Genomic DNA, 24,239 nt, shown 5'->3' on the forward strand with positions numbered 1-24,239 from the left:
TCTTTTCTGCTTTTTTCCCCCTGTGAGTGTATATGTGTGTTTGTGCACATGCATGTGTATATATTTAATGTATGTGTATGTTTGCGTTTATATATGTATATATGTATGCATCTTGGTTTGACCTTTTTTGTTTGTTTTGTCTTTCAGAGTTTCTCTCTGTAACAGTGCTAGCTGTCCTGGAACTAGCGCTCTAGACCAGGCTGGTCTCGAATTCACAGAGATCCGCCTGCCTCTGCCTCCTGAGTGCTGGGATTAAAGGCATGCACCACCATCGCTCAGCTTGGTTTGACTTTTATTGCTGTGATAAAACACTGACCAAATCCAACCTAGGGAGGGAATGACCCATTTGCTGTGATAAAACACTGACCAAATCCAATCTAGGGAAGGAATGACCCACTTGGCTTAGATGACCTGATCATAGTCTATCATTAAGAGAAGTCAAGCAGGAACTCAAGCAGGGCAGGAACCCGGGGGCAGGAACCAGAGCATCGGCCATGGAGGAATGATGCTGCTCACCGTGGCTCACCCAGCTTGCCCTTTAGATTTATTTTTTTAATGTGTATGGAGGTTTTACTTGCATGTATATCTGTGTATTACACAGGGGCCAGAAGAAAGTGTCATCTGGAACTGGAGTTACAGATGCGTGTTAGCTACAGTGTGGTGCTGGGAATCACACCTGGGTCCTCTGGAAGAGCAGCCAGTGCTCTTAATGCTGACCACCCGTCACTCTAGCTTAGCCTCTTGGCTTACTTTTTTTCATACAACCCAGAAGCACCTGCCCAGAGATGGCCACCCACAGTGGGCTGGCACTCCCTGGCATCAATTATTCATAAAAAAATCCCCCCCCAGACTTACTACAGGCCAGTATGATGGTGGCATTTTCTCAACTGAGAGTTCATCTGCTCAGGTGACTCTGTGTCAAGTTACAAAATGACAACGCCACCAACAAAACCCTAACCAATGCAGTATGTGTGTATCTGTGTGGGTGTGTCTGTATAAGCACGTGGGTGTGTCTGTGTATGCGTGTGTCTGGGTATGCGTGTGGGTGTGTCTATATAAGCACGTGGGTATGTCTGTGTATGCGTGTGTCTGGGTATGCGTGTGGGTGTGTCTATGTATGCATGTGGGTATGTCTGTGTATGCGTGTGGGTGTGTCTGATGTGTGTGGGTGTATCTGTGATGTGTGTGGGTGTGTCTGTGTATGTGTGTGGGTGTGTCTGTATGTGCGTGGGTGTCTATGTATGTGTGTCTACTGTGTGTGTGTCTATGTTTGCGTGTGTATCTATGTGTGTGTGTGAGTGTGTCGTGTGTGTGTGTATACACATTTGGGCTTGTGAATGCGATGGATGCATGCCACAGTGGTCAGAGAACAACCTCATGGCTGGTCCTTGTCTTCCACCTTCTTTGATACGAAGTCTCATTGTTTTTCTGCTGCACACACCAGCCTAACTGGTCCAGGAGCCTCTGAGATGCTCCCGTCTCTGCGTCCCTTCTCCCTGTGACAAAGCTGGGATTACAGAAGCTTGGACTTCTGCCTTCTGCTTCACACGGGTTCTCAAGATTCCTAGTTAGGTCCTCTCTTTACTTTATTCATTTAATTATCTTTTGAGACAAGATCTCACCCAGTGCTTAAGTTTGTGCCATTCTCCTGACTGTCTTCCGAGTGTTGGATCACAGGGTGACCCAGTGTGCCCTGCTGGTGGTTTGTTTATTCTGAGGCGGGATTTACTTTGTAATCCACATTGGCTTGGCACTCAGGGCAGTCCTCCTTCCTAAGTCTCCTGAGGGCTTGGATTACCAGCATGAGTACCACATCTGGCTTAAATGGCTAATTAATGGTTCATTCTTTTGTGGTTGCTGGGGATGAAACCCAGAGTCTTGTCCATGCGAGGAAAGAACTTGACCCTGCACTCAGAACCTTGTATTTAGCAGCTCTACCTCAGATCCTGAATGTCACTAATCTATTCTCTTTATAGATTTTCTTTGCTGGACATTTCCTGTAGGTGGGATTGCACAATAATGTGCTTTGATATATCTGACTTCTTTTTTACTTAGCATAAAGTTTTCAAGGTTCAACTATGTTGTAGCATGAGTCTTACCTTCATTTTGTTTTAACAGTGATTAATAGCACTCTGTAGATAGATAGCACTTTCTGTTTATTTGACTATAGCTCTAATGGACTTGGGCTGTTCTTTGCTCCTCTTCTTTCCCTGTTTTCTCCCACCTTCATCCTCAGTCCTAGGGATGGAACCCAGGGCCTCACGTATGCTCGACAGGTAATGGACAACTGAGCTACAGCCCTTGCCCGTTTCTAACCATCCCCATTGTGAACAGTGCTGCTGTGGACATCAGCAGACTCCTCAAGTTCTGCTCTCAAGCTTTCTGGGACCATCTAGAAGTGGGATTTCCGGGACTATCTTCTTAGAAGTGGGATTTCTGGGACTCTTCTTAGAAGTGGGATTTCCGGGACTGTCTTCTTAGAAGTGGGATTTCTGGGACTATCTTCTTAGAAGTGGGATTTCCGGGACTGTCTTCTTAGAAGTGGGATTTCTGGGGCTATCTTCTTAGAAGTGGGATTTCTGGGGCTATCTTCTTAGAAGTGGGATTTCTGGGAACTATCTAGAAGTGGAATTTCCGGGACTATCTTCTAAGAAGTGGGATTTCTGGGACTATAGAAGTAGGATTTCTGGGACTATCTTCTTAGAAGTGGGATTTCTGGGATTATCTAGACGTGGGATTTCCGGGACTATCTTCTTAGAAGTGGGATTTCCGGGACTATCTTCTTAGAAGTGGGATTTCCGGAAAACTCTTCTAAGAAGTGGGATTTCTGGGGCTGGAGAGATGGCTCAGAGGTTAAGAGCACTGGCTGCCCTTCCAGAGGTCCTGAGTTCAATTACCAGCAACCACATGGTGGCTCACAACCATCTGTACTGAGGTCTGGCGCCCTTCTCTGGCATGCGGGCATACATCAAGGCGTATGTTGTATACATAATAAATAAATCTTTAAAAAAAAAAAGAAGTGGGATTTCTGGGATTATCTTCTTAGAAGTGGGATTTCCGGGACTATCTTCTTAGAAGTGGGATTTCTGGGATTATCTAGAAGTGGGATTTCTGAGACTATCTAGAAGTGGGATTTCTGGGGGACTCTCTAGAAGTGGGAATTCCAGGAACTGTCTAGAAGTAGGATTTCCACAGACAATCTAGAAGTGGGATTTCTGGGTAATGTGGTTTCTGTGTCTGACTTCACATTTATATCTTGGTTCTCCCCAGAGCACCTCCTAGAGGAACCTGAAGTACGGAAAGAATTGGATACCTCAGTAGATGTGGTAGGTTCGCACCTCCCCCAAGGATCACATTCTTCCCAATAACCAAGGAACCAAAGCCTCAGTGGTGGGTAGGACAACGTAGGAGGAATTCCTTAAAGTTTGTCACTTCCTCCCACTTCTCTCCCTGACGGTGACCTGCTCACCACAAAGCCAGTTCATGAGTAGAGGACTCGATGATCTGAGCCCCCTCTTTTTCCCCCACCTTGGGTCAACCCTGATCGACTGGTCTTATGGGTGGACATCTGAAGAAGTTGAACATTGTACCAACAGGTAGAGATTGTTCTACTTGACTAGTAATTTCTAAGATATTCTCTTCCCTTCTCTTTCGACTGAGGAGTTGATAGAGTCTGCCCTAGTCACCATGAGAAATGGGCACTAAGCCGTGTCTTTATTCCAAGTAGGATGTAGCCTTGCCTGTAGTTACGTAGGTGAGAGGAAAAGTGTGCCGACCTTGCGTTCTTCTTCTTTAAGATTTATTTATTTATTATGTATAGACATGCCAGAAGAGGGCACCAGATCTCATTATGGATGGTTGTGAACCACCATGTGGTTGCGGGGAATGGAACTCAGGACCACAGGAAGAGCAGCTCTTAACCTCTGAGCCATCTCTTCAGGCCCCCCCCCCTTTTTTTGAAACAGGGTTTCTTTGTGTAACAGTCTTGTCTGCCATGGAACTCATTTTGAATAATCCATCCTGGCCTCGAACTCACTGAGATCTGTCTGTCTCTGCCTCCCAAGTACTGGGATTACAGGAATGCGCCACCACCACCTGGCGACCTTCCTCTTGTAAAAGAGGAAAAGAGACCAATGACTACCCACTAAAAAGTGATGCCAGCTGAAATGGCACACATTTGCCATCCCTGCACTTGGGAAGCCGAAGCAAGAGGATTATATGGATAAAACCAGATTCTGCTTCAAATAACCAAAAAGACAAAAGAAAAGCAAGCAAACAACGAGAAAGTAAAACAGCATAAATGCACAAACCCAGCCAATTACAACATCCCCTCCCCACAGTGCTGGGACCCAAACCCAGGCGCTACACGAGCGCTGTACCTTGCTTTTAGATTTTGTGGTTGGTTGTTTGAAACGGCCTGTAGCCTAGGCTAGCCCCACACTCCCGGGAGAGCTCCAGCTGGCCTCACACTTGCTGCCTTCTTGGCTGAGCCCCGCCTGCTAGGGTGACAAGGTGACAAGTGCTTGGGTGAGCCCACACCCAAGGGCTCGGAGCCCTCGTCTCCTGGAGGCAGGTCCCACTGCACAGCTTACTCCGTCTTCAGTTTTCAATTCTCTTGCTACAGTCTCCCAGATACCATTTTAGTAGCCATGTGTGTCCTATAGACACAAGTACCTTAAGTTAAACTGCTATTCTTGGTCATTTTGTTGTTTTCAGTATTGTATTCTCATAGTAACAGTGTGGCAAATACCAGGACACCCACACTGAAGTACTCAGTATTTCCTCAAGCTGGATCTCTGTACATAGAGCTACCAAACATTAATAAGAATAAGTAAGGATACTAAGATTGGGACTGGAGAGATGACTCAATGGTTAGGAGGCACCACTGACAACCATCTGTCACTTCTGTTTGATGAGGATCTGACACCCTCTTCTGACCTCCTTGGGTCCCAGGCACGTAAGCAGTGTGCAGACATACATGCAGGCAAAACACTCACACACATAAACTAAAAATGAGAAATTAATAGGAACGCTAAGAGAAAAGAACATTGCTCATATTTCTCATACATAAGACAAAGTTTTCCCAGCCAGATTGTAATATGCCCTTAATAGCCTAAAACTATGCCTGGCAGTGGTGGCGCAGCCTTTAATCCCAGCACTCTGGAGGCAGAAGCAGGTGGATCTCTGTGAGTTCGAGACCAACCTGGTCTACAAGAGCTAGTTCCAGGATAGGCTCCAAAGCAACAGAGAAAGAAACCCTGTCTTGAAAAACAAAACAAAAAGTCTAAAACTATATCCAGACTAAGAAGTGTTGGTTTAGTACATATTAACAAAAATATACAATAAATGATATCTTTGTTATTTTTTAAAAGAGATTTATTTGTTTATTATGTATATAGTATTCTGTCTACATGTATGCCTGATCTCATTATAGATGGTTGTGAGCCACCATGTGGTTGCTGGGAATTGAACTCAGGACCTCTGGAAGAGCAGTCAATGCTGCTGCCCCATCTCTCCAGCCCCATCTTTGTTATTTTTATATTCTTTGATTTCAAGTAAAACAGACATGTTTTCATGATTGCATTTTTAGAAAGCCGATGTGCCCTGTCTGTCTTTTGGCCTGGTATTTATTGGGCTTGGGCTTTCTCACTGGTTCACCCACACCCTGTTCAGGAAAGCATTTAGAAAATTGTCTATTATCTCCTTTTTGGGGGGAACTTTGTGATTCTTCCTCATCTTCCAGGGAGGCTGAAGGAAGGACAGGGTGGCATTCCCAGTCTTCAGAACCACGTCTCCACTTTGCCCAGTTTCTTTACCTTGCGCTCTACAGATGTGCCGTGTCCTCTCCACATTAGGGTCTCTTTTCCATCTAATCACTGTGTTCCTTTCACGTGCCCCTCTATTCTGCCTGACTGCAGTGCCCATTGACTGTTAGTCTCTCACCCTGCAGCACCCGGAAGGGGAAACTGCTGTTGACCTCATTCCTTCCCCACACCGGCACCTCATTGCTCCTAATTCTTTGGTCCAGGCCGATAGCCTTGTTCCCTTAATTCATCTTTCCCTCCGAAGCCGAGAATGCTAGAGAATGCATTCTCACAGCCACAGGCAGAAGGGAAATATTTGGGGAAGATAATAGCCCATCGTTTCCCTCTGTGACACACTCCGCTTTCATTCTCGGAGGCAGGGGAGTCTATTGTCTCCTTCCTTCAAAAGCTTGAAACCTATCATTCAGTCTTCCTCAGCTTTCTGGCATCTCTGCTCCCCTCCCAAGTCAGGTGTGCAATTGTGGAGGGAAGAATGGCTTATCCTCACAGCGCTGATGGCATGTGTCTCTTTGCTCTCTGTAGAAGCCCCTTTTCCTCTCACGAGCTATGTTGACCGGACTGGCAGATGCCGAGTGGACAGAGGAGCATGACGCTGTTCTGGAACACTTTGTCCAGGATCCTTCCGAACCTGCCGTCACCATCTTCATTGACCCTATTTTTGGGTTGAAACTGGAGCTGGGCATGCCTGTGCAGGTGGGTACCCCACTTTCCTTGTGATCCTCCAGGGAGCTGAAGGTGCCCAAGGCCTACAGAGCAAGCAGATGTGCAGAAAAAGATGCTGAGGTGGTGGACCTGGGTAGAGAAAGGCAAATGGAGGCAGTGTAGTCAGAATTCAGTAGTGGAGTCTGGATGGTGGGGATCACTCTCGTACAATTCTTTTAATTAAAAACTTCCATTTATTTATTTATTTAGCGTGTGTGTTTTGTGTGTGTGTGCACAAACGCGCATGTCTTGGCATGTTTGTGGCGGTCAGAGAACAACTTGTGGGGGTCATTTCTCTCTGCATCTCATGGGTTTCCAGGACAGCACCAGGTCTCTGGGCTTGGTGGCCGGTGCCTTTAACTACTGAGCCACCTCACTGCACTGATTCTTCTGTTTCCTTCTGAAACATTTAAAAATAAAATGCTGGGAAAAGTCTGTTGCTTGGCTCTTGTAGGATCACGTACATGAAAGCAGAAAGGTGATATTTAGCATTCCGTGTTGAACCAAGACAAAAGAAGTTTTTATCTATGGATAGTTGATGCTCAAACCCAAAAGTGATGAAAAAGGTTTTTGTTTTCAAAAGAAAAAAATGTGGGCTGGGCAATGGTGGCACAAGCCTTTAATCCCAGCACTCCAGAGGCAGATTCAGGAGGCTCTCTGAATTAGTGGCCAGCCTGGTCTATAGAGCAAATTCCAGGACAGCCAGGGCTACACAGAGAAACTCTGTTTTGAAACAAACAAACAAATAAAATAACCATTCACAGAAAGAGGAAAAAAGATTCATTTCTTTTTACATCCTGACTTTGGATACTATGTGACTGTTGGGTGCTCCCTCCTACCATGCCCACGTCCCTACCATGCTGGGCTGTGCCCTTTCACTCCATTAGCCAAGATGAACTCTTCTTCCCCACCTCCCAAATCCATCACTCAGTATCTGAAAAAAGGAGCAAAAAGCAAAACCTGCAAACGTGAAAACAAAGCCATACATAATCTACAAAATACAGAACAAAGGCATAATCAAATCTAGTGAATTTTAAAAGTAGGGTGCACTTTAAATGGGTGACCAAGGGACAGCTGAAGCAGAGTCCCCTCTTGGCCACAGCTGGATGGAGGGGACCTTGGAGCAGTCCCAAAATCTCCTAAGAGATTTTGTGTTTTAACAAAGATTTGCTGTCGCCTTAAATTAGCCTTAACCACTCGCCCTCCTCACATGGGTCTCTCAGCTACAAAAAAAAAAAAAAAAAAAAAAAAAAAAAAAAAGTGAATAAAATATAAAATACCTAATCCTTTCGCTTTAACTTCAAGAGGCAAAATAAACTGGTCTCTCACAGTGGGACATCAAGAAGTCGCCCACAGTGTGCTAGAGCCAAAAGAGGGAATTGACAAAGCTGCTCAGGCATGAGCAAAATGGGGCGAAATTGCATGGCAACGGCGAGCACATTATATCAAGGACAAAGGAAAAAGAACAAAGCACGCAGAGGAGGAAGAGAAGAGATCCTCACAACAGCATCGTGCGACAGTGCAACTTGATATGAACATGAATTCAGTCGTTTGAAAGAGCAGACGGGATGATAAAGGTGAGAACGAGATGAAGGGGGCTCTGGATTTTAGGGATGAAAAAAGCAGCGTGTCACCAACCAGAAGACCTGAATAGCTGTGGCTGAGACGCTGTCACCATCCGCAGCGCATGGGAAAGGAAAGGCCGAAGACACAACACAATCAGAAGTGGATAGACTGGAGGAGGAGAGAGCCAGCAGTGTGGCGTGGTCTCGGAAGGAGCACACAGAGGACTGTCCTGGAACGCCAAGGAAACTGCATCTGGGAGTCCAGAGCACACACGGATGCTGTTTACCATTGTTACCCACGCTTAATGTCAGCGTGTGTGTTAGTTACAGCACTAAAGCTCAAGGGTCCCAATTCGTGGGGAGCGTTAACTGGTTTTCCACAGAGAACATTTAACTTCAACCTAGTAACAAGCAATCAGATAAATCCAAATTAAGGGATATTTTGGAAAACATCTGGCTTGATTCTTAGAAGATTGATAGAACAACATAGAAAGAAAGGAAAAGCTGGGGATGATGGCACGTGCTTGTGATCCATCACATGAGAGGCTGAAACTGGAGTATTGGGAGTTTAGTAAGACTGCCTCAGTATGCACGCATGCACACACGCGCGCGCACAGGATAGCCAAGGATGGGAAATTGTTGAAATGAAAGGAGGGTGTGGTAGACAAAGACAGGAGTGTTATGTGTTCAAAGCCAGTATTGGCCACAGAGAGAGTTCTAGGCCAGCCTGAGTATGAAATTTTGTCTCAAAAAAAAAAAAAAAAAAAAAAAAGAAAGCCTGTCTCGAAAAACCAAAAAAAAAAAAGAAAGAAAAAAAACCAAAACCCACCCCAAACACCCACAATCTCTCCCTCTCTCTCTCTCTCTCTCTCTCTCTCTCTCTCTCTCTCTCACGCACACACACACACACACACACACAGTGCCAGACATCATGATGATGCACACCTTTAATCTCAACATGTGGGAGTCAGAGGCAGGGGAATCCCTGTGAGTCGAAGGCCATTCTAGTTTATGTAGCAATGCATTCCAGGACAGCCCGGGCTACATAGTGAGACCCTGTTTCAGAACAGAAACAAAAGCAAACAGTAGCAACCACAAAATCAGACATGACCATGTATGATCCTGGCTTGGATATGAACGGACTACTGGAGAAAAGTCAATATGGGCATATATTATATTGCATAGGTTAATTTTCTAGTGCAATAATTACAGTGATAGGGATTTTTAGAAGATACAGACCATGTATTAAGGGTGTGGTGTCCGGATGCCTGCAGCTCACAGGCTCCAGTGTAGACAGAGGAGGCAAACATGCGAAGTGTTAACGTTGAATCTAGGTGAAAAGCCTATTTTGTTAATTTTATTTTCCTTGAAATTTTTCTATGAATCGCCTTTTTTTGGAATTAAAAATTGAGAGAACGGTGAGTGGTGACCCCTGATCCAGTCCTAGCAGTTGGAAAGCAGAAGCAGAATTCTTGCAAGCCCAGTCTGGGCTCAAGCGAGTTCCAAGTCATGTCTTCATAGCAGAGACCTGGTCTCGGGGAAAACAAAACAAAATAAAAAACAACTCATACATGTGTGCACAAACGTGCACACACACACAGCTGAGGGCCAGGGAGATGGCTTAACAGATCATGGTATTTTACATACAAACCTGATGACCGGAGTCTGATCCCATAAATCCATGATAAAAGCAAAGACTTGACTCCCCGAATTGTCATTGTCCCCCCCCCCTCTCTCTCTCTCTCTCTCTCACACACACACACACACACACACACACACTAATAATAAATAAATGGGGAAAATTGGGTAGGGATGTAGTTTCCCAGTAGAGTATGTACTTAGCATGTTTGAGATCCAATAACCAGTCCCTGGCACTAGAGAAACAAAGGATCGTTTGGAGATCTCTCTGGGTGAAGAGACATTTATTTGAAGCTTAGCAATCCTTGTATCAACTCAGTTTCTTTTTATTCTATTAAATTCAAACAAAATTAGATGTAATACCTTTAAAAAATAGCAGGATTCTCCTTTATCTCTGTGTGTGTGTGTGTTGGTCAAACCTTTTCATCTCTGTGACGGTTACTGGAGCAAAGCATTTTTTGGTTTTGTTTCATAACCGAGCAAAGCTAAGGTTCTGAATGTAGCCACAGCAGAGCCTCGCGTGGGTAAAGCTGAGTGCGAAGGGAAACTGGGGAAGAGGATGCAAAGCGAAGCCTGGTGTGAAGCTGACGCGTGCACTGTAAACCCTGCACCCAGAGCTTGTCCTCAGCTGTGCAGGAAGTTCCACGCCAATTTGAGATCCTGGGGTTGGGGAAAAGCAACTGAAATGAGAAATTTTAGATAATTTTTTCTTTTTTGGTTTTTCAAGAGGGTTTCTCTGGGTAGCCCTGGCTGTCTCAGAACTCATTCTGTAGACCAGGCTATCCTTAAACTTGGAGATCTGCCTGCCTCCGCCTCTTGAGGCCTGGGATTAAAAGTGTGTGCCACCACGGACGATAATTATTTCTTACTTGCAATTTTCCTTCTTTTTTTTTTTTTTGGTTTTTCGAGACAGGGTTTCTCTGTGGTTTTGGAGCCTGTCCTGGAACTAGCTCTTGTAGACCAGGCTGGTCTCGAACTCACAGAGATCCGCCTGCCTCTGCCTCCCGAGTGCTGGGATTAAAGGCGTGCGCCACCACCGCCCGGCACAATTTTCCTTCTTGATCTCTTTTTTCTCCCTTCTTTTTCCGTGGCTGGAAGAAGTACCTATTCTGTCCTGTCCATCCACCTGTTTACCTGATAAGCATTTATTGGCCATCTATACATGCTGGACATAATGAGACTTGTGGTTCAAGTTGAACACAATAGAGTCTGTACCCTTAAGGCGTGTTTTGTCCATTTCCTCCCCACATCTTGGGGTATGGAATCTCCATCCCTGGGAAGGACAGGAGGTAGGGACATTGACAAAGTTCAGCCTGGCTTTCCCCAGGGGAGCCTTGGGTTTCTTTGGGAATCTTGGTGGGTCCTGGAGACTGAACTTGGATCTGTTGTTTCCTGCAGACTCAGAATCAAATTGTGTACTTCATCCGGCAAGCTCCTGTTCCCATCACCCTGGAGAACTTTGAGACAACTGTGCAGTTCGGGACAGTGCGGGGCGCCTACATCCCAGCTTTGCTTCGGCTGCTCAGTGGTGTCTATGTCCCGCAGATTTTTATGAATACAACTTGGCCTGAGAGCATCCGAAATCACTTTGTTTCACATCTGCATAGGTTTTTGGCCTGCCTGACAGGTAAGCCTGAGGCTGGGGCAGCTGACTTCTCCAGGGTGAGGTGACGAGGTGGCTGGGTGATGCGTCTCATTCACCTTCTTATGTTTTTGGTGATGGAGCTAAAGATCACACTCAGGGCCTCCCATGCACTAATCACACACTCACCATTGATCTACACCACCAACCCTGTTAATATTTATACTCAAATCAATATCAAAAGAATGCCTTTTCAGCACTCAGGACCAAACTCAGGGTTTCATGTATGCCTTTAAAAGACTCTTGGAAATGAAATCTTACCATGTGGACCATCCACATGCATGTGATACCCATGTGCTTAAACATGTATGTACACAAAAGCACAAGCATATGCTTCCACATATCCTGACTTGGGCTCGGACAGTGGCTCAGTTGCTAGAGGCACAAAACCCTGGGTTGGATCCCCACCTTCCGTAACCCGAGGATAGTGCACACATTTGTGATTCCAACCCTCGGGAGGTAGAGGTAGGAGGAACAGACATTCAACGTCATTCTTGGTTACATAGTGAGTTTGAGACCAGCTTAAGACACAGGAAACTTGCCGGGCAGTGGTGGCGCATGCCTTTAATCCCAGCACTCAGGAGGCAGAGGTGGGTGGATCTCTGTGAGTTCGAGGCTAGCCTGGTCTAGAAGAGCTAGTTCCAGGACAGGAACCAAAAAGCTACAGAGAAACCCTGTCTCGAAAAAAAAAAAAAAAGACACAGGAAACTAGAAGAGCAACAAAGAATGGAGCCCGGCATGGTGGCACATGTCTGTAATCCCAGCACGCGGGAGGCAGAGGCAGAAGGATCAGAAATTCAAGATGATCTTAGATCATGAGATGCTTTCTCAAAAACAAATCTGGCTCAGGTTCAGTGCCTTTAATCCCAGCACGCGGGAGGCAGAGGCAGGTGGATCTCTGTGAGTTTGAGACCAGCCTGGTCTACAAAAGCTAGTTTCGGGACAGCCAGAGTTACATAGTAAGATTCTGCCTCAAAAAACCAACCAACCAACCAAAACCAACAAAAGTAGGGCTGGAGGGAAGTTCAGTGGTTAAACACTTGTTGGTCTTGCAGAGGACCCAAGTTTTATGTCCAGCACTCACATGGTACTCATAACTGTATTCCTGTTCCGGGGATCTGATGGCCTCTTCTGACCTCCGTGAGTACCAGGAACATACATGGTACACAGACATACTTGTAAGCAAAACATTCATACACATTAAATAAGTAAATCTAAAAAGTATTAAAAACGAAATAAGTCATTTCTATCCAGTGCCTATTCTTTTTGTTTGTTTTGTTCTGTTTTTGTTTTTTTGAGACAGGATTTTACTGTTTAGCTCTGGCTGTCCTGGAACTCACTGTATAGACCAGACTGGCCTCAAGCTCACAAAGGTCCACCTGCCTCTGCCTCCCAAGTGCGGGGATTAAAGGCGTGCGCCACCCTTGTCCAATCCAGTGTCTGTCTATCCTTTTGTTTGGGGTATCATATAAAATACTGTCTCAGATTCCTTTTTCTTCAAGTATCATAATGTAAAGCATTTCCTATTAATAAATAATTAATAAAACCTCCTCAGAGGGTCGGATGTAGTGGCTCAGGCCTTTGATCCCAGTCCTCTGGAGACAGAGGTAGGAAGATCTTTCTCTCTCTTTCTGTGAATTTCAGGGAAGGCTCAAACAAAATTGAACAACAAAAACCAAAACAGCAACAAAGAGAAGAACATTTGAGTATCTCCGAATAATAAAGACTAGTCACAGGAGGAGTTTGCTTGAAATGTCTGAGGTCTGCAGCTTGATCCGCAACACTGCCAAACAAAGCCTTGGTCAATGCTGAATATAATATTGTTGCAAAAAATTGCCTTCTAATTTAGATACACTTTTCTAATATAGAACTTGTTCAGACCTGCTCAAACTGGAGTTGGAGACTGCTCTGAGTACATGAAGCATAAGGAGAGAGAGGCGCTGGGAGGGGCAGTTGGGGACTTGTGCGTATTGAGGAGGATGTGGCGCAGATAGTGAAATTATTTTATGGTAATTTCTTAACAGACCTCCTGGAGCTTTGCCACTTGGCTTCTGTTACTTCTGCTCTCTATACTAAAGAAGTCTGAGTCATAGTTACTCCTGTCTGTTCTCCTAAAATACATTTGCTGCCTTTGCTGTCTGTGGGGATTGGTTTTAGATACTCCATTCTGTGGATATTCAAGCCCCTTAGAAAATGGTGCAGTAATTGTATATAACCTCCGTATATCTTCCCATGTACTTTAAATAACCTCTAGATTATTCATAGCCCCCTATACAATGTCAACAAGTGTTGTGCTGTTTAGGGGTGACGACAGAAGGGCACGTTCAATACAGATGTAGTTTGTAAAAAATTAGGGGGGCAGGTAAGATGACTCAATGGGTCTGACAACCTGAGTTCCAGCCTCAGACCCCCACGGTTGAAGGGGAGAGCCAACTCCTGCGCGTTGGCCTCTGATTTCCACTCTGTGGCATTCCTGGGGATGCATGAGACCCTGTCTGAGGACATTGAAAACAGTGGAGCTTTTTTTTGAATTGTAGACATGAAGCCGTGAAGCCTGTGGATACACAGAGTTAGCCAACTTGAGGGGGGCTATACTTCCTGCCCCCCCATTGATCATCAATCATAATTTATACAGAGGCAGCGAAGCCCACCCTTGGAATTTTCCTGGTCCTTTTTTAGATACTCGGTACAAGCTGGAGGGTCACACCGTCCTGTACATCCCTGCAGAAGCCGTTAACATGAACCCTGAGGTAGTGGTGAAGGACAAGGAGCTGGTCCAGCGCCTGGAGAGTGAGTGGCAGGGGTGAGGGCAGGGGTGAGGTGGGGAAGGCAGCTCCAGCTGTTGAGCATCGAGGGCTCAGCTCAGCAGCAGGAAATGTTCCCCCTTCTCCTCCGCAGCCTCCATGATTCACTGGACCCGGCAGATCAAGGAGGTGCTGAGTGCTCAGGAGTCTGTGGAGACGGGGGAAAATTTAGGTCCTTTGGAGGAGATCGAGTTCTGGCACAATCGCTGCATGGACCTATCTGGCATCAGCAAGCAGCTCGTGAAGCAGGGAGTGAAACACATCGAGTCCATCCTGCTGCTCTCCAAGTCGTCCTACCTACCGCCCTTTATGAAACTGGCCCAGCAGATCCAGGTAGAGGGGATCAGAGACTGGGAGTTTAGGGAAAGTAGGCAGTGGCTGGGGTGATCTGGGGAGGGGGTAAGAAGCGGGAGGCAGGCAACTAACCACAAGGCACAGACTGACCCAGCACTGTGGACTAGAAGACGTGAGCAGTAGGTAAAGGTCCGTGGGGGCTGTTTTCAATGTCCTCAGACAGGGTCTCGTGTACCCCAGGCTTGCCACAGAGTGCGAATCAGAGGCCAACCCGCAGGAGCTGGCTCTCTCCTTCAACCGTGGGGGTCTGAGGCTGGAACTCAGGTCATCAGACCCACTGAGTCATTTTACCTGCCCCCCACATTTTTACAAGCTACATCTGTATTGAATGTGTCCTTCTGTCGTCACCCCTAAACAGCGCAACACTTGTTTAGGTAGGAAGACATCCAATTGGTCAGCAAGGAAAAGGCGATTCCCCCTCAGTGAGCCCAGCCCTCCAGTGCAGCTGAAAAAATAGGACTTACATAAAAGAGGAATTAGAGATAGCATGAGCGTCTCAAAACAAACATGTAAAAACTAAATTCCCTACGACAAGCTGATTGTGTTGCTGCTGGGTCTCCCCAGAGGTGAGTGATGGGTGAAGAAGACCTTTCTTCCCAGGTGAAAATTACAACCAGATATTGAGGGAATTGAGCTGTGATGAACAGAAGTTTAAGAGCTTCACTGAGAACGGGACAGTAAGGGGACTGGGTGACTTTAGTGGATGTGGCATCTCGCCAACAGCTCTGAACATCCACTTTGTACAGAATTCTTAATTCAACTGGAGCAGACACCAGATCTGGGCTTGGGGGATTTCATAGGAAACAGGGCATGAAGGGCTAGGGAAGGAACATTGATCTACTGGTCAAGTGCTTAGCATGCATGAAACCCCGGGGCCAGTTGTCAACTCTGAATAAACTGAGCATGATGGTTTATATCTGCAATCCTAGCTGTCTGAGTTAGGGTTTCTGTTGCGATGAGAAGACACTATGACCATGGCAGATTTTTATAAATTTTTTTATGATTTATTTATCTTTATTTTATCTGCCTTGGTGTGAAGGTGTTAGATCCCCTGGAACTGGGTTTTCAGACAGTTGTGAGCTGCCATGTGGATGCTGGGAATTGAACCTGGGTCCTCTGGAAGAACAGTCAGTTCTCTTAACTGCTGAGCCATTTCTTTCTTTCTTTTTTTTAAAGATTTATTTATTTATTTATTTATTTATTTATTATGTATACAGCATTCTGCCTCGATGTATGCCTGCACGCCAGAGGAGGGCGCCAGATCTCAGTACAGATGTTTGTGAGCCACCATGTGGTTGCTGGGAATTGAACTCAGGACCTCTGGAAGAGCAGCCAGTGCTCTTAACCTCTGAGCCATCTCTCCAGCCCCATGCTGAGCCATTTCTCCAGCCGCACCATGGCAATTTTTTTTTATTTTTCAATTTATTTATTTATTAAAGATTTCTGTCTCTTCCCCGCCACCGCCTCCCATTTCCCTCCCCCTCCCCTAATCAAGTCCCCCTCCCTCCTCAGCCCAAAGAGCAATCAGGGTTCCCTGCCCTGTGGGAAGTCCAAGGAACCCCCACCTCCATCCAGGTCTAGTAAGTTGAGCATCCAAACTGCCTAGGCTCTTACAAAGACCATGGCATTTTTTTTTTAAACAAATGTAACACATCCTTTTTTTTCTTTTTTTTCAAAGACTTATTTATTTATTATGTATACAACATTCTGCCTCAATGTATGCCTGCACGCCAGAGGAGAGCGCCAGATCTCAGTACAGATGGTTGTGAGCCACCATGTGGTTGCTGGGAATTGAACTCAGGACCTCTGGAAGAGCAGCCAGTGCTCTTAACCTCTGAGCCATCTCTCCAGCCCCGACCATGGCAATTTTTATAAAGGAAAACATTTAATTGGAGTGGCTTACAGTTTCAGAGGTTTAATCCATTGTCATTATTGTGGGATATGGCATACAGGCAGCAGGAAGTGAACTGTGACACTGGGTGCAGCTTGAGCATAGAAGACCTCAAAGCCCACCCCCACCATGACATGCTTCCTCCAGCAAGGCCACACCTCCTAATAGTGCTACCTCATTTGGTGGCCATTTTCTTTTAAACTACACCTAGCACATGGATGTGGAAGCAGGGCAATCAGAAATACAAGATCATCCTTGGTTACAGAGTAAGTGTGATGTTCCCCCAGACTATGGGCGACTATGTGAAACCCATCTCAAAAAAAAAAAAAAAGAAAAGAAAAAGAAAAAGAAAAAAGAAGCAAGTGAGGACTAGAGCAATGGCTCAAAGGTTAAGAATGTTAGGTGTTCTTGCAGAGGACCTGGGGTCAGTTCCCAGCACTCACGTGGCAGCTCACAACCATGTGTAACTCCAGTTGCCTAGAGGATGTGCTCGAGATGGACGGAAAATATGAATTTTTGTGTGAGTGCTCTATACACATGTTTGTGTGGGTGTATACAAGTGTGTGTGTGCATGTGGGAAGCAGAGGGGTTCACTGGGTATCACCCTCAATTGTTCTTCACTTTTTTTTCAACTTTATTTGTTTTGTCTATTATGTGCATGCGGTGCCCTAGGAAGCCAGAAGAGGGCATTGGCCCTCTGGAATTGGCGTTAGAGATGGCGTTAGCTGTCATTGTGGGTGCTGGCAGCAGAAAGTGTAGGTCTTTGCAAGAGCAGCAAGTGCTCCTACCTTCTGAGCCATCGCTCCAGCCTTATATTCAGAGAGTCTCTCACTGACATGGAGCTCACCTATTGCGTAGAGTAGCTGGCCAACAAACTCCAGGGACCTGCCTGTCTTTTCCTGCCAACAGTGCTGGATTACAGGCCATCTTTTCCATGGGTGCTGGAGATCTGAACTCAGGTCCTCATTTGTTTGCACAGCAGCAAATGCTACTGACTGAGCCCTCTCTCCTGGTTTCTCTATTGTTAGGATGGCTCTCGCCAAGCTCAGTCAAACCTGACTTTCTTGTCGATCCTGAGGGAGCCCTACCAGGAGCTGGCCTTCATGAAGCCTAAGGACATCTCTGATAAGCTCCCGAAGCTGATCAGTCTCATTCGCATCATCTGGGTCAACTCCCCCCACTACAACACGCGGGAAAGGCTAACCTCTCTGTTCAGGAAGGTGTGTCATGCAAAGCGCAGGGGTGAGGTGGGGCGGCCGTGAGGCAGGGCTGATCCCCTGGCAGACACATGGTAGAAAGGAACCAATACTGCCCTGCAGCTCAGACTGATACTGAGTCTTTAGGGATGGGCCTGGCTTCTGCTTCTTGCTGAGATGGCTTAAGCAGGATGAGGTGGGAGTGAGCCTAGGTCAGCAGGCAAGAAGGATCTGGGCTGAGTCTATGCAGGGGAAAGACCTCTTCTCATTTCTCCAAATTGAGGTGTATGGGAAGGTTGGTTCGGGAAGGAACTCGGTTCCTGAGCAGGAATGATCAAGACAGAGCGTTCAGGGGGAGACACAGGGTGATAGAGGAATCGCTGAAGCCAGAGCAGCGTAACTGCTGAGCTGGGCTGAGGGCAGAGCAAAGATTATAACGAGGCGTGTGACACGGAGTGCCTGGAGGAGCAAGATGGGCTTCAGGAGCCAGGAACCGAGGCCTGAGGCACAGTTAGAGTCAGGAAAGGGTGTGGTGGGGAGAAGGCTGGAATTGAGGCTTTGGGCTCCCTCTGCAGATGAGCAACGAAATTATCCGCCTGTGCTGCCACTCCATCTCTCTGGACCGGATCTTCGAGGGCTACGTCTCTTCCAGCAAGGAGGACCTGCAGGGCTGCATTTCTTGTTGCCACGCTTGGAAGGATCACTACCTGCGTGCCGTACAGATGCACACCCAGTACGACGGCCCCTAACATCCGTGTTTATCCTTGATGTTCCCACACTTCTCACGTCCCCCTCTTTTATGGAGTCTCTACCCCCAGCTTAGGCTCTGTTTGAGTGTAGATGTTCTGCTCCTAGCCCTGAGGTCTCCTAGCCCCTTCCAAGAGCCTCATGTGGCCCTTTCCTCCTCCCATGACTACATGATCTGCAAGCCCACCTTCTAGAACTTGAGGCTGTGTTTGTTTTATGGTTCTGCTCGCCGTGGGTCTCTTCTCTCAGGGCTCAGGGAATCTGCTCTTCGGGGTCTCCTGTCTGAACCCAGGCTCACACAGTTCAGTTTTGCATGGACGGACTGATCCGTAGTGTTTCTGCTTCTGATTTAATTCATCCTCTTCCTCCTACAGGTTCTCCAGTCGGGGCTGGGTTCTAGACCAGACCAGCATATTTGCTCAAGTAGATGCCTTTGTGCAGCGCTGCAAGGACCTCATTGAGGTAGGGACACTGCCGGGGTGGGGACATGAAAGCCACAGCAGACCGTGGAGTGCCCATAAGGAGCCAAGCACTTAGAGTCTAAACCTGGAACTTGGCATGTTGACTCCTTCTGCACCATGTGTGACCTCCTCCTACCACCTCTTTCTTCTTGGATTTTGCCTGTTATCACTGCCTAAGCATCTCATAGTTCATCCTTCAGGCAAAATTTACCCCAGTGTCCTTAATCAGGACGGTCCTCTCTCGTTCATGAACTTCTGAAGACAAGCTGAAGAACTCGGGAGGCCTGGGTTCAGAAGAGAAAGAAGGCTCACACGGTTGGATCTCTTTTTAGGTTTGCGAATGTCAGTACCACTTTGCCCGGTGGGAAGATGGTAAGCAGGGTCCCCTTCCCTGCTTCTTTGGTGCCCAGGGGCCACAGATCACACGGAACCTACTTGAAATCGAGGACATCTTCCATAGAAATCTGCAGCTGCTGCGAGCCGTTCGTGGAGGCATCCTAGACGTTAAGAACACCTCCTGGCACGAAGACTACAATAAGTGAGGGCTCACAGGCTGAGGCCGGGCTGGGCAGGGAGGCGGGGAACCAGAGCAGGAGGAGAGGCTCGGTGTGCAAAGGAGACCGGGGAACTCCCAGGATCTGGGGGCAGAGGCAGAAAGATTGCAAGTTGAAGACTGTGGGAACAGATTAGGGTGGGAAGGCGAGAGGAGAGGTGGCTGGTCGGTTTCTAGGTTCCAGTGTACCTGTCAGAACACCGAGCAATGTCCTGAAAATCCATACGAGCAGATGCCTGTACCTCCTTATCCGTAAATAAGACTAAGGATCGTCTCCCAGCCTTGTCCAGGGGGAAACAGCATCATGACGTGTGGTCTGATGCACAGTACACTGGCGATGGCGCTGGGCGGCAGATGAGGGCACTCACTCTTCTCTGTGCCTCCCTGACCTTGCAGATTCCGTGCTGGTGTCAAGGATCTGGAGGTGATGACCCAGAACTTGATCACCTCAGCCTTTGAGTTGGTTCGGGATGTAGAGCACGGAGTGTTGCTCCTGGACACCTTCCACAGGCTGGCTACACGGGAGGTGCGACCCCCACCCCTGCCTCAGAGGCCCATCCCTTGCCCTTAGTTCCTCCATGTCCTTCCCCTCTTGCTTGGTTGCTGATTTTTCTTCTGCTCCACCTTCTGCTTCTGTGACATCCATTCCTCTGAAGAATGCAGCCACTGTGTGTGGCTGTCAGGGGAGATGGAGCGTGTCATCTTGTCCCTTAGGCCATCATGCGGACCTATGAGAAGAAGGCCGTGGACCTCTATATGCTGTTCAATAGCGAGTTAGCCCTGGTGAACCGCGAGCTGAACAAGAAGTGGCCGTACCTGGAGCCGTACATGGCTCAGTATTCTGGACAGGCCCACTGGGTGCGGATTCTGCGGCGCCGCATCGACCGAGTCATGAATGTGAGTGTCGGCCCTTCTAACTGTCTTCAGTGCTGCGGCCCGAGTGTGGTGGCTGTACAGCCTGAGGGGTGCTGAGTCCCGACAGGGTCCTTAGGATTTATGTCCAGAGACTAGGTGGGAAGAGGGGAGGGGCAGCCATGGTTTGGTTGGCAGAGGTGGCGGGAGTGGCTTGTGGAACAAAGGTCATCTGGGAAGTTAGAGTAACAGATCAGGGCCAAACCTGGTGACCCAGAGACCTGGGCAGCAAGAGCCTGCTCTCTCTGGAAGAACAGGGACAACGGAACAAGGATGAGGGAAGGACTTTTTTTTTTTTTTTTTGTTTTGGTTTGGTTTTTCGAGACAGGGTTTCTCTGTGGCTTTGGAGCCTGTCCTGGAACTAGCTCTCTAGACCAGGCTGGTCTCGAACTCACAGAGATCCGCCTACCTCTGCCTCCCGAGTGCTGGGATTAAAGGCGTGCGCCACCATCGCCCGGCTGAGGGAAGGACTTTTAAAACAACAACAATTTTTGTGTTAGGCATGGTGGAATATGCTCGTAATCCTAGCAGGCTGACAGAATCCACCCAGTACCGGGGGGGTGGGGGTGGGCAGAGGGGTGTTGGGGCGGGGAAAGCTTTTTGACTCTTTACCTGCCATCACCTGATTGACTCTGAGAGAGAGTGGAGGAACAAACCCTCAGGTCCCCGGTCTCTGATGTCCCTTGCCTGCCCTGTTCTTTGGGACTGTCCTCTACTCTTTTTTAGGCATTCACGCTGAGTCTCTTCAGAGGGCTTTATTTCCTCCCTCCCTGGTGCAGTCCTTCTTCTAGCTCACCAGCCTCTGTCTCCTTTCTGGGGCCGAGGGTGTGCGTGAGTGTGTGTGTGTGTGTGTGTGCTTGTGTGTGTGTGTGTGTGTGCGTGCGTGCGTGTGTGTGCGCGTGCGTGCGTATGTGCATGCCCACTGCAGGTCTGGATAAACGCTCCACTCTCCCTCCCTCAGTGCCTGGCTGGCGCCCATTTCCTGCCCCACATTGGGACTGGAGAGGAGAGTGTCCACACCTATCAGCAGATGGTTCAAGCCATTGATGAGTTGGTTCGGAAAACCTTCCAGGAGTGGACAGCAACGCTGGACAAGGACTGCATTCGACGGCTGGACATGCCACTCTTACGAATTAGCCAGGAGAAGGCGGGCATGCTGGATGTCAACTTTGACAAGTACAGGAGCCCCCTCCCCCAGCACCTTCTGCTTGTCCTTGGTGCCAATCTTCTTGCAGTCTCCCAAGGACTTAACTCCTCCCTGTGTCCCCTCCCTGTCTGTATCTTTTCTGCTGTCTGGCTTTATTTTCCTTGTGTAGTTCAGTGTGACTTTGCACTGTGATCGTTTGACCTCAGCATGGTGCTGGGTTTACAGGTGGACTCCCCGACACTCAGCTTCTTCTTTTCCCCCTGAGACAGGGTTTCTTGGCCTAGCACTGGCTGTCCTGGAACTTGCTTTATATACCAGGGTGGCTTTGAACTCAAAGACCGACCTGCCTCTGCCTCCCAAGTGCTAGGAGTAAAGATGTGCTATCACTCCTTAATTTAGTTTACCTAGGTTGGGACTGAGGTCTTGGGTTCAGTTCTCAGTACTGGGAAAAAAGTCTCTCTTTACAGCTTACTTAAAGTAAGCAAATAGACAATTGTTAAAACCATGGTTTTAACACTTCACTAACGCACTTAGCTGGTGATGTCACTGTTCGGCCACTAGATGGCTGTGACAGCCCAGCTAAGTCGTCTAAACCTTGATTCCTAGTCTGGGTTTTCCTAAGATTGTCCTCTCTCCCTTCATTTTTTAAAAAGGTAACTAGTTCATTAATTATTAAGAATATACAGTGAGTTCACACCGGGTGTGATGGCTCAACCCCAGTACAGGATGCTGAGGCAGGAGAGTCTTGAGTTGAAGGCCAGCGTGGGCTGCACTCAAAAACAAAACAAAACAAAACACTCCGAGATCTCCAAGTCAGACAAGCTAAGCACTGTGCATGCGCTGGGAACTGAGGCAGGCACGGGGTGTATAAAGTGTCAAGAGTCCCTGTCCCCAAGAGGCTACCCTGTCGTTCTGTCAGCCGACAGTTCTACCCACAGGCTGTGAGGCGTCTGTCTTCAGAGACTGATCCTTTTTCGGTGCCAGCTTTCTCCTAACCGGGAGACAGATTCAGTTTGATGGGCTGGGCCATGTCTTGTCATCACCGTGTCCTGTGGTGAACGTCAACCCCTGAACTCCTAGGCTGTCATTCTGGTGTTGGCTTTGGCTCATAATATCCATATTTGATGAACAAAAATGCAGAAGGGAGATGGAGGTCCAGGGACAGGCAGGACAACTGGAGGGGTCTGACCAGGGAGGGGCAATTGATGCACAGAAAGGAAGTGGTTGGGCATTAGCTGGGGGAACGGGAACACTAGAAGCCACACAGATGAGGAGCCGTGAGAGAGCACAGCGTGAGGAGGAAGATAAGAGGTTTGGAATAAGTGTTTGGCCAGCGATAGGTGCTGGTGAGGTTCTCGATTTTGTAGCTGTGGCACGAGGTAGAGACAAAAAGAGCCATAAAGATTGCCTCTTATGGCTGGAGTTATGGCTCAGCCGAGGACCTGGGTTTGGTTCCCAGCACCCACCACATGGTAGCTCACAACTATCTGTAACTCCAGTTCCAAGGGATCTGACACCCTCTTCTGATCTTTCTTGGTACCAGGCACTCACATGATATGCATATATACACTCAGGCAAAACACTCGCACACATAAAATAGATAACCCTTGCCTGGCCTAGCGGTATATGCCCTAATCCCAGCACCCGGGGGGCAGAGGTGGGCACGGTCCACATAGGGAGTTCCAGGCCGGGCAAGTCATACAGCAAGGTCCTGTCTCAAAACAACAACAATTACCACCACCCCTCCCAAAAGACACTTAAAGTTTTAGATTGCCTCTTTTTTAAAATATTTATTTATTTATTATGTATACAATATTGTCTCTGTGTGTATGTCTGCAGGCCAGAAGAGGGCGCCAGACATCATTACAGATGGTTTTGAGCCACATGTGGTTGCTGGGAATTGAACTCAGGACCTTTGGAAGAGCAGGCAATGCTCTTAACTGAGCCATCTCTCCAGCCCCTAGATTGCCTCTTAAATTGATTTGAGATTCTGAAGAGAAGGAATATTAGGTCAATGTTATATTATAACTGGTTATCTATATACTATATAAACCGATTTATAACTAGGTACATATTTATTATAGACAAAACAGTTGTAATTGGTTATAACATTTGCAGGCACCCAATAGGGCTGAATTACAAGATGTAGTCTCTGTTAGGCTGGACATCCTCAAAGGTTCTCTGCTAGGGAGTCTCCCTAATGGACAGTCATGGGCTAATATGGATATGGGTACACTTGGCCACTATTTGTATGGGAGCGTGGGGCCAGGGAGGTGGCTTGAATCTAAAGGTACTGCTGCCAGCGTGGGCGTGGGGCTCACAGCTCCATCTCTTGAGCCCGAGTTATGGACAGAGAGGGCTGACTCCCACAAGTTGTCCTCTGACACACACACGAAATAAATCTATAAATCTGAAAAATTGCATTCAGAATGCCACCAAAACTTAAAAAAAAAAACAAATCAAAACAAAGGATTAATTCCAATCCAAACTTTTCCCGTTTTAAGTTGTTTTGTATCAGAGATTTAGTCCCAAACTGTGAAGTCAGTTCCATCCCTCCCCAGTGCTCACCTTCTAGAAGATGGGATGAGATGCCCACGTGGTGAAGATAAATGCCTGCTGGAACCGTCTGCAGGGGACAGCTGTGTGTTTGTATGTGGAGCTTGTGTGGGAGTTGGAGGACAGCTCTCCTCTGTCCTGTGGGTCCCAGGGTTTGAACTCTGTGGTAGCTTTGGTGGCAAGGGCCTTTACAGCTGAGCCATCTCCCTGACCCCATTGGAAATGCTTTTTCCATTCTCTCTATAG

At 47.4% G+C, this 24,239-nt stretch overlaps 1 protein-coding gene across 1 annotated transcript in view; it reads left to right on the forward strand.

Annotated features, from left to right (window-relative positions):
- Positions 1-24,239, forward strand: part of Dnah2 (dynein axonemal heavy chain 2) — a 122,200-nt gene that overhangs the window by 7,411 nt on the left and 90,550 nt on the right. Inside the window, exons 3-12 of the mRNA XM_041663942.1 lie at positions 3,271-3,326; positions 6,348-6,518; positions 11,129-11,357; positions 14,052-14,162; positions 14,271-14,509; positions 17,450-17,641; positions 19,158-19,363; positions 19,775-19,904; positions 20,093-20,275; positions 21,252-21,466. Coding sequence (XP_041519876.1) covers positions 3,271-3,326; positions 6,348-6,518; positions 11,129-11,357; positions 14,052-14,162; positions 14,271-14,509; positions 17,450-17,641; positions 19,158-19,363; positions 19,775-19,904; positions 20,093-20,275; positions 21,252-21,466 — 1,732 coding nt within the window. The remainder of the gene's footprint in view (positions 1-3,270; positions 3,327-6,347; positions 6,519-11,128; positions 11,358-14,051; positions 14,163-14,270; positions 14,510-17,449; positions 17,642-19,157; positions 19,364-19,774; positions 19,905-20,092; positions 20,276-21,251; positions 21,467-24,239) is intronic.

Source organism: Microtus oregoni, unplaced genomic scaffold (genome assembly GCF_018167655.1).
Source record: "Microtus oregoni isolate MIOR12 unplaced genomic scaffold, Mior012 000015F_ref0000493, whole genome shotgun sequence".
Lineage (NCBI taxonomy): Eukaryota > Metazoa > Chordata > Mammalia > Rodentia > Cricetidae > Microtus > Microtus oregoni.